The sequence below is a fragment of the Arvicanthis niloticus genome, chromosome 1 (assembly GCF_011762505.2).
Source record: "Arvicanthis niloticus isolate mArvNil1 chromosome 1, mArvNil1.pat.X, whole genome shotgun sequence".
NCBI lineage: Eukaryota > Metazoa > Chordata > Mammalia > Rodentia > Muridae > Arvicanthis > Arvicanthis niloticus.
In genome coordinates this window covers 2,343,595-2,353,798 of record NC_047658.1, presented here as the reverse complement: position 1 = coordinate 2,353,798, position 10,204 = coordinate 2,343,595, and the positions used below count along the sequence as shown (strand labels likewise).

Sequence of the window (10,204 nt, the reverse complement as noted above, 5' to 3'; positions counted from 1 at the left end):
CGGAGCATGGTTGGTGCTGAGTTTTTATTGGGGTCACTGGGAAGGAGCAGGTGGCAGGAGGGATTTCAGGGTAGGAACTCCACAAGGTCTCAAGGTCTCACTCTCGGTAGTGATCCCAGCGTTGGATGACCTCATAGAGCTGGTCACCTGGAGAGAGAGTGCTTTGCACATCCCGGTGTCCTTTGACCTCATAGTTGGATCTCAGGAAGCCCTGAGACACCCCACATTTCAGAAGATTTAGGGCAGCACGGAGGGCCCGCTTTGCGGGTACCCGGTCTACAAGGGGAGGAACAAGATACAGAAAGTTAGGTGGGCTTTTTTGAAAGGCAGAGAGGTGTGGGTAAACTGCCTTTTGTGTCAGCTTCCTCATCTGTGAGGAGAAAATCAGGCATCTACCCATAGGGCTGTAGGAAATAAATAATTAACTGTCAATAAACCACAAAAGGAAGCTTAGCACAGGGGGCCCTTAGCAAGCATTGCCTGTTATGATTGTCACTTGGCCCTGGCCCTCCTCTGCTCCCAGGCTGTTGGGTCTTATCCAAACAATTAGCTGTCACCTATGAAACATGTCTTAGGTACCTAAGAATTAACTGGTTGATTTGAGATAGGGTCGGTAGCCCAGGCTGGCCTGGAACTCTTGTGTAGCTGAAAGAGATCGGCTTGAACTGGTCATGTTACCGGCTGCCAGGGCCTGAGATCAAGGTTTGCACGATGTGATTTGAATCCAGGGCCTTGTGCATGCTAGGCAGGTATGCTATCAACTGAGCTACAGGTACTACCATATTTTATTTTGCTGAGACAGGGTCTTAAACTCACAGTCCTTTTGTTTCCACCAGAGGAGTGCTGGCATTACACCGGTATACTGCTGTGCTTGACTCCCCCCAACCCCAATTTAGTGCAGATCAGCTACTCCCAGCATAGGGTCTAAATGACCCTATTATCCAAAGATAAAAATGAGGTACAGGTCTTGAACTCTCTTATTAGAGATATGAGCATATAGGTGGCAGAACCTGTAGCCCCCTTTACTCCTTACACCATCCCCAGTGCAGGACACTCAGTACTTACCCATGTAGTTACCCATGAAGGTGATGCCGATAGACATGGGATTCCAGGTGGGCCCTGTGTGGTCACCCTTGATGTTCCAGCCTCGGCCTTCATAAACATGACCATCCTCTCCAATGAGGAAGCTGTGAAGGAGGGGAGGGGCAGAGCTTGAGAAGGGTAGGAAGCTTCAATGTCCTTCACTCATCTTCTACAGTATTAAAGCAACCACACTCATTTCCTGCACCTCTGTTCCTTGCCAAGCATCTTTGTAGGAACTGGTGAGCACCTACCCCCAACTTACATAGAATCAGAGAGGTTCAAAGTCATACAAAAATCATCATTAATCACACAGCAAACCATTGCCTATGGGTAAGGTTGAGGTTTATTGTCTCCTCCTGTCTCCCCATGCCTGTGAACTCACCACACCACACATCAAGCCTCTAAGGTTGGTACTGCTGCCTTCCCACAGGCTCAGCTGACAATTAGGGACTCAGAAAGCTACTTACTTGCACAAAGTTACAGGCTCAGACGGCTCTGCCCCTCAGAAGTCTGTCCTTGGGCCAGTGAGATGGCGCATCCAGTAAAGGCCCTTTACTAAACTTGACAACTGAGTTCTATCTCTGGGACCTGTCAGAAGCCATCTAGGAAAGGCTAAGGGTAGCAGGTAACTTTCCTGGAGGTGGCCTACCATTTTTTGTATGGCTTAATATGGGTGAGCTCTGAGAGGCAAGGTCCCAAGAGACTTCAACCCAGGATCGATTCTTGCAGCTGATATGCCTTTCCTGTCACTGTTGCATAGCCTAAGGGTTCCTGGACAGCATCCTTTCCTGTTGGGCAGATTTCCTGCAGATCAACATGAAGATGAACTTTCATGAATTAATGTTGTTTAGATGAATTACTGATTTTATAGAACTCCTGATTTAATTCATGTAATTTTAGGAAGAAAGTTTAAGGAGATGATTGTAATTGTTTTGCAGAATGATGTAATACAGTCAGACTAAAGAATAGCATGTGCCCTCCTCCTAGAATAGTGAGTAAAGGCTGCAGAATGAGGAACACAACGAGCTTTCAATTGTTGCACTAAGAAGAGAAATTGGCTTGGGACGGATTTGTGATTAAGGGAAAACTTTCATTCTAGGTCAGGTCCAAGGATGAGGCCACAGGTGTGCACTGTGATAAAGTAAGGCCGTGGGAAACTGGCTTTGAACTTATAATGAGTTTATAGATGAAATATTGCTTTGAACTTAATATCAGCATCCTTCTGTAACTCCCGTTCTGTGTAACATTTTATTTATGAGGTAAGTTTCTAAGAACTTTTGTCTATAAAAAGGTCAGAGAAAAGAAATAAAGTGTGGCTTGGGAGTCTCTGCCCCATCCATCGATCGATCGATCCATCTAAATGTATGAGTGTGGCATTTGGGGCTCAGCCTCTTCCACCAAATGTATATATGTATGTATCTGTTGTCTATATTTTGTGTGTAGGTATATGTGAATGTAGGTAAGCAAGCATAAATACCTATGGAGTTGATTGAGACAGGTGGCCGGGCCTGACCAGTGTGTGTGTGTGTGTGTATTTGCTTGTGTAAAGGATTTTAATTCTTCTCCTTTCTTTTCTCCCTCGTTCACAAAGAATTAATGAGTCCCAAACCTCTTGACTAGCCAGCAAGAGGTCCTTGAGCCAGCGAGGAAAGAAATCAGTGCTTATTAAAGCACACATAATAAGATTATAAGGCCAGGGATTGTCTGTCTTTAGTCTTCATTCAATGCTGTGTCCCACCCAGAACACTTGTTCCTCTAAGGTTGGCTCAGGCCCCCAGCAGGGACCAACATTCCACGGTGAACTGGCTGATTCCTGCAGGTTGTCCTCTGACCTCCACACAAACATTATGCCGCGTGTCTGCCCCCAGCCAAATAAACAAATGTAAAAGAGTGAGTCTCCAAGGATGTTTGCGTTGGTCCAGCCTGCCTTGGCTCTTGGAGTCCTCTCAGGCATGTGGACTAAAGGTGGAGGCTCATCTCTCTGGAGGTTTCCAATCCTAGCATGGTACCAGATCTGTGAATCCTACTCATTAACCAAGTCTCATCTGAGAACCACCCCTGGTGGGGCACCTTGGAGCTAGATCGGCAGCCTCGAGTTGGATGGTAGACGTGCTGATGAGGCAGAGGATGCTGCCACTTAGGAAGCCAGCTCACAGCCTGCCTCACAGGAGACTGGATCAAGATGGGGCCGTGGACACCCAGACCCAGTCTTAAGCCTGGTGTCCTGGCAAGCCACGGGCCTTTTTCTGGAAGAGTAGTGGACACTTTGGTGTGTGTGAGGCAAACCTGTCTTCAGCACAGGAACAAAAGTCCTGTCACTTTAGAGAGATTCCAGATCCACCAGCGGGGAAGCCACTGGCCGACTCCTGCATCCCCTTTGTATTACGATGTCCTAACTTTCACACCGCCTGGCCTTGGGTGGAGGCACTGTGTGCTTTTACAGGGATGCCTGTAAACTGCAGCCACCATCATAAGATAGACGTAGTCAAGAGCGTCCTATAGGGGCTGGAGAGACGGCTCAGTGGTTAAGGGTGCTTAATGCCTTGCAGAAGACCGGGGCTCGATTCCCGGGACCCACATGGTGGCTCACAACTTGGAATTCAACTTCAAGGGGATCCAGTGCCCTCTTCTGACCTCTAGGGCTCTTGCACACACATGCTGTATAGATATACACTGATGTATAGACATGCCCACATACACAAAGAGAAACATGCACATGCACACAGATATCTAAATAGAACAAACCCAAACACAGGCAAGGAAAGTGAGGCTCAAGGCTGTGGCCCCAGTTCAGTCTTCCCCACACTCCACTTCAATCCAGGGAAGGAATTTTGATGTTGGAGCCTTAGAATGATTAAAATCTCGGATGGAATGGCCTTAAGACATTTTTTAGGTTTCTGACCCTCTGGTGTTTGCAGAGCAGTCTGATGGACTGGGAACCCACATTTTCAGTAAATTCTGTAGCTGCTTGGCTTTTTAGCTCAGCCTTAGAAGTCATAGGGTTCAAATATTCCTTTTGGAAACAGGCCCAGGTATGACACCCTGGCCTGTGACACTGAAAAGCAGGTGTGACAGATGGCTATGTACTTCCAGGTCCATCTCTGCAGACCTTTGTGGCCAGCCAGTGGGAGCCTACTAACAGCTGGGTCAGTCTATGCCTGTCCCTCACCCAGAACCTTCTTGTGGATACTGTTTGACCTCAGTCCTCACCATGACTTTTGGGTCCCTCTCCCACCCCCACCCCCATCCACCCTTACTGGAGAGAAGATCTTGCTGAGAAGCCCAGGCTGGCCTTGAACTCACAGCAGTTCTCTTTCGTCAGCCTCCTGACTGCTGGGATTACAGGCATCAGTACCATGCCTAGCACAGCAAGCCTTCCCTTCCCCCCCCCCCCCTTTTAAAGCATGTGTGTGTGTGTGTGTGTGTGTGAGTGAGAGAGAGAGAGAGAGAGAGAGAGAGAGAGAGAGAGAGAGAGAGAGAGAGAGAGAGATGTCAGGACACCATCAGTCCATCAATAGTTGGTTTTCTCCTTCTACCTGGGTTAGAGCTCAGGGTGTTGTACTTGCTAGCGAGCGCCTTTACATGCCAAACTATCTAGAAGTCCTTTCTCCGTGGGTTCCTCGTCCACCCCAAACCCACCAAATCTTTTTCTGTCTTTATGCACACAGGGCTATAGTGATATGCTTCAAGCAATGTCCCCTTCTAGAACTCTTACATACAGGAGACATTAGCCCATAGATTTGGGGCTCCTACCGTATGTTATCCAGTGTCTTGGGTATTTGGTATTAGGGGCCATAATACCATTGGCCTTTGCAGAAGAGGAGGCTGAGCTCTGAGCATCTGTTTCCCTGGCCCTGCCTTGCATCTCAGGCAGCAGTTTTCCCATTGATGCCAGAACTTGATGCAAGGCTCAGTTAGTCTGGTGTCCTGGCAAGGCCTCGGCCTTTAGGAAAGATATATGTGAAAGTAGAGCAGGGGACACCTTGTGTGTGAAGCAAAGCCTGTCTCCTCTTCAGGGCAGAAAGCCTCAGCACCCAAAGGAGACAGCAGATCCAGCACCAGGAGAATTGGAAGGTGTGGCTGACCTCCTCCAGCCCACTCCATACTCACTTGTAGCCTACGTCACACCAGCCCAGATTTTTCATATGGTAAGACTGCACATTGCGGGCCTGCTGTTCACAGGAGTCCGGGCTGCTGCAGAAGCTGCCCGCTGTGTGTGAGATCACCACGTAGCGAACTGGGTGCTTCAGGCTCTTGGAGCACTCAGATGGCAGGGCCTTCCACTCACTGCGGGGCACGACGAAACTGCAGGAGGCTGCCAGGCCCAGGAGGGCAAGGAGAACACCAGCAAACAACATACTGGACAGGACGCACAGGACTGCGGGCCGCGTATGAGTCAGGCCCTGGCCCTGTGCCCTTTATCTTCTGGGCAGGGTGGGGAGTGGCAGAGGAAGGGCTTGCTTTGTATCTGGGCGGGACATTCCAGCCCTTGTTTCTGAGGACCCCAGGCTCAGCTTCCTCCTTTAACAAGGGTGGAACAGTGATATGGCCTTGGCTGAGTGTGGGATAGGTGGGGAGATGGGCATTCTTATCAGGAAGGGCACAGAGGACTGGAACATCCAGTTATTGCCTGGAATTTCCAAGGCTTAGATCTCTGTGGGGCATTGTGTAACCTAACAGGAACTTGCATAGGTAAGGGGCCCAGGGCTTTGGCACAAACTTCCTTCCTGCAGGTGGGGCTAACAAAAGTTTCCTTTTAAGAATGTATTCCTGTATAAGCTCTCGTGTAGCTTAGGATGACTTTGAACTCACTGTTTAGCCAATGACCTTCAGCTTCTGATCCTCTTGACTCCACACCCTGAGTACTGAAGTTACAGGTGTCCACGGCCACTGCACCTGGCTGCAGACCCCCGTGGTCCAGGTCTGAAGATGCTCAACCCTACGGGGCAGGCAGGAGACTAAGTATGTGGAAGCCCATTTCACAGTTGAACTAAAGTACTTGGAGACTGGAAGTTGCTTCCCAAGAAACGGCAGGCAGTAGTATTTCCTGTCCAGAGTCAGACTCAGAGCCCGCGTGCCTGCATCTCAACTCCAGCTATTTTCTCCTGTGTGAGCCCACATTAACGACTTAACCTCTCTGTGTCCACTTGTCTGACTGAAATATGGAATTGGTAACAAGGTTTCTGACCCTCATGGTTGATGAGAATGAACTGGGTTGGATGTCTGGCACACTGTGTAATGTGTGCATCACTCCTGTTCACTCAGGCCAGCTCCTGACCATGGTGTGGTTTGCATGGGTGACCACCACTTCTCTGGAGAGAAGTGACTGGGTGCAGAGGGCCACATTCACTCAGGTCTTTCGGAGAGCTGTCCCGGGCTTCTGTCCCACCCAGACTCCAGTTGCCATGCCTCCCACAACTCATGGGAAGTCAGGGCAGACAGCCTTGTTCTCTGCTTTCACTTTGAATGCTTTTGGGTATTCCTCCATTGGAGACTCACATTCTCCAGGGACCTTTCTTACTTTTCTTCAGTAAATCTGTTTGCTCATAAGTAAATAAATAAATAAAAAAATTTTATTTACATTTTTTTTTTGTTTTGTCATGCTACAGATGGACCTCAGGGCCTGTGTTTAGAAGGTAAAGCACTTTACCACTGACCTATGCCCCAGCCCCTCACTGGGGGACTCTAAGCAGGTGCTCTACCACTGAGCCATGCCCCCAGCCCCTCACTGGGGGATTCTAGGCAGGGGCTCTACCACTGAGCCACGCCCCCAGCCCCTCACTGGGGGATTCTAGGCAGGGCCTCTACCACTGAGCCACACCTCCAGCCCCTCACTGGGGAACTCTAGGCAGGGCCTCTATCACTGAACCATGCCCCCAGCCCCTCACTGGAGGATTCTAGGCAGGGCCTCTACCACTGAGCCACACCTCCAGCCCTTCACTGGGGGATTCTTGGCAGGGGCTCTACTACTGAGGCATACCCTAAGTTCTGCTTTGTAATATTAAAACTAAGGTTCCTTGAGGTTCTTCTCTTTGGCACTTTTACAGGGTCCTCATGGGAGCAGAGTAGGCTATACATGTTTAGCATGTTCAGGTGTAGCAAGAAGGTAAAGGTTTTGATGGTAATCTGACACATCTGGAATAAGGGAAGCACATGCTGTCAGCAACAGTGAGATATTTGCAATTCACTGTAAGGGTCTAATAAGTGACTAAAGAATATTACTAGTGGGGACTGGAGAGATGGCTCAGTGGTTAAGAGCACTGACTGCTCTTCTAGAGGTCCCAAGTTCAATTCCCAGCAACCACATGGTGACTCACAACCATCTGTGATAGGATCCAATGCCCTTTTCTGGTGTGTCTGAAGACAGCTACAGTGTACTCACATACATGAAATAAATCTTAAAAATAAAAAATATTACTAGCGTTGAGGATGACCCTCAGAAAAGGCCAGCTCAGATCTGAGCTTTGGTCCCACAGAGCCAGACTACATGCTGGGAGACCACTGACGGGAGAGAAAGCAAAGTCCAGGTGGGAGAGTGGAAATATTGATAGTAGTGGCTCTGAGTGAGATAATGCTGGGGTGGGGGGCTGGAGAGACGGCTCAGTGCTCAAGACCACTGGCTGCTCTTGCAGAGGACCTGGGTCTGCCAGGCACTCAGTACAGCTCCAGGGGATCCGACCTCCTCTCCTGGTGTCTGTCTGTCTGTCTGTCTGTCTGTCTGTCTCACACACACACACATACACACACACATACACACACACACACACACACACACTCACACACACAGCTAGCAGGGAAGAGCCCATGACTTGGTGGTAGACTGTACATCCATTCATTCACCTAGTAACTATTGAGTGCGTGTTACGTGCTGCCCATCACCTGAGGTCCTGGATGCAAGGGGAGGTAAAGAAGGACTCAGCTTCCTGGCTTGAACACTATGGCAGACAATGCTCTTCCATCCCCTCAAGAGAGAGGGCCAGTGTGAAACAGAAAATCTGCTTTAATTGGATTTGCTGGTGTGGCATGCCCTAGGGAGGAGTATTAGGCAGGACAATGCACAGAGCCTGGACTCAGGTTGGGGGAGGAAAGCAGAGGGAGCTGGAGCCCTGGGTCTGTGGGGACCTGCTTGGCAGAGCTACATGTTGGGACAGGTGCTGAGCACCAGTGAGCTACACACATTTCAGGGCTGGCATTGGGGACACTAAATGGCCCCTGAAAGGCCCTCCTGTTAGCCAGGACCTTGGCATCTGAGAGCAGCACCTTCAGCCCAGAAACGGAAAGAATCTACCCAAGTCTCTTGGGACTTGGAGACAATGTGGGGCAGAGCTCACAGCATGTGCTTCCCTGAGAGATTGTTCCTCCTGCGTGGGGACAGAGGACTCTAAGCATGCTTCTGAGGCTGTTTATTGCTCCTGTTTGAGGGTTTGAGGCCACCATCACTGTACAGCCCTGGTTGGCCTGGCTTGGTCTTGCTACCAAAACTGTATTGACCTCGAACTCACACATATCTGCCTGCCTTTGCCGCCAGGGTGCATGCTGGGATCAAAGGACTGTGCGTAGCAGTTACTTGGTTTTGAGGCAGAATCTCAGGCATTCCAGCCTGGCTTCACATTTGCTGACCAGCTGAGGCTGATTTTGAACTCTTGAACTTTAACAACCCCCTCAGACTCACTGCTGGGTGGGCAGGGGGTGGGGGTGATGGGGGAGAGAACAGAAGTAGAAGGAAATCTAGGACCATGTCCAGTAACAGAAGCTAAAGGAAGTAAACATGTCAAGAAGGAAGTGGTCACCTGCTGTCTTTTGTCCATATCTGTGTTTTTGTTTCGGGTTTAATCTGGAGGCTGACTGAGACAAAGCGGGGTTGTATTTTTTCCAGACCCCCTACCAGAAGCTGGAGAACTTGCTAGTTCTCATCGGATTCTGATTGGCTGTGGGTCTGTGGGCCTCCCGTGCACAGGGAGGAAGACCACCTGAGGCAGCCTTTTAGTTTGTGTTTTCCCAGGAACATCCTTCTGGGTCCGATGTGTGTATTCTGTTTGTACTTTTTGTCCTCTCGTACAAAATTTTCTTTGATTCCTAGGATGGGACAGGCAACAAAGCACCCCACTCAGCTTGGTCCTGAACCATTTTAAGGACTTTTTCGGAGTCTCAGGAGACTCCGGTCTGGTTGTTCATACCTGCAAAACTAACCAGGAGTAAATGGTTCACCTATAAAGTGAGATGGTCTGAGGAGGGTTGGCCTTGGCCCCTGCCTTGCTCAAGCCCCTTTCTGTCCTCCTCCTGCATAGGTAAGGGAGGAGGAGCCCCCGACTCCCCTGACTCTCCTGATTCCACTCTGGCCCGTACTGTCCAGAGGACTGACCCTACTATGGCCTTACCCCTCTGGGCTACCCTCAGATGCTCAGGGGGGACAGTTTATAACATGTGTCATTTGCCAGTAATGATCTTTGCAATTGGAAGTTACAGGACTCCCCATTTTTAGGCCACCAGCTGTCACAGGTCTTCCAGATTCAATTATGCTGACTCACCAGCCCACCTTGGTGACTGTCAGCAACTGCTCCAGGTCCTCTTTACCACAGAGAAGAGAGGGGGAGGGGGAGGATATGGTGAGGGGGAGAGGGTGAGGGGGAGAGGGGGAGGGGGAGGGGATCGTGGGAGCCACCAGGAAATTGGTTCCAGGAGCAAGTGGATTGCCCACTCAAATCCAGGCTGGTTTCGGTGCAGCCTTTCCTTTGACTTGACTCAGCTGGGACTTTAACACTTCTGAAGATTAAGGAGAGGCTGTGTGTCTACTGACAGATCCTGATGGGGGGCCTCCGAGAGGCTGCCAGACAGCCCACCAATTTAAGGTGAGCCAGGTGATGCAGGGAAAGAATGAGAATTCCAGGGAACATCTAGAAAGACATTTTAAAGCCTATAGGACCTACACTTTTGACCCAGAAGCCAGAAAGCATCAGTCAGCTGTGAACATGGCTTTTGTTAACCAAGCTGCCCCTGACATCCCTTGGAAGCTTCAGCCACTGAATGGCTTTGCAGCCTGCCTCTGGTACCCGAAAGCCAGTCTCTGTTTGCCTTTGAATGGCAAGACTTGGAGAGATGCTTCAAGGGACAACATGCCTGC

The 10,204-nt window shown here is 49.8% G+C and overlaps 1 protein-coding gene across 1 annotated transcript; it reads right to left on the bottom strand.

The window, feature by feature from the left end:
* Positions 1-10: 10 nt before the first annotated feature.
* Positions 11-5,515, bottom strand: Pglyrp1 (peptidoglycan recognition protein 1). The gene is made up of 3 exons (XM_034485307.2): positions 5,194-5,515; positions 1,066-1,187; positions 11-276 (listed from the first exon to the last, which is right to left on the bottom strand). Exons 1-3 carry the CDS (start codon positions 5,439-5,441, stop codon positions 98-100), a joined length of 549 nt encoding a protein of 182 aa, XP_034341198.1. The 5' UTR covers positions 5,442-5,515; the 3' UTR covers positions 11-97.
* Between the last annotated feature and the right edge of the window lie 4,689 nt (positions 5,516-10,204).

Bases quoted from the DNA above. Each gene is read 5' to 3' on its own strand.
- Pglyrp1 (XM_034485307.2), bottom strand. From the start codon at position 5,441: ATGTTGTTTGCTGGTGTTCTCCTTGCCCTCCTGGGCCTGGCAGCCTCC. The intron at 1,188-5,193 runs GTGAGTATGGAG...CCTCCTTCACAG, and splicing joins TGGTGTGACGTAGGCTACAA to CTTCCTCATTGGAGAGGATG. The intron at 277-1,065 runs GTAAGTACTGAG...CTCCCCTTGTAG, and splicing joins CTTCATGGGTAACTACATGG to ACCGGGTACCCGCAAAGCGG.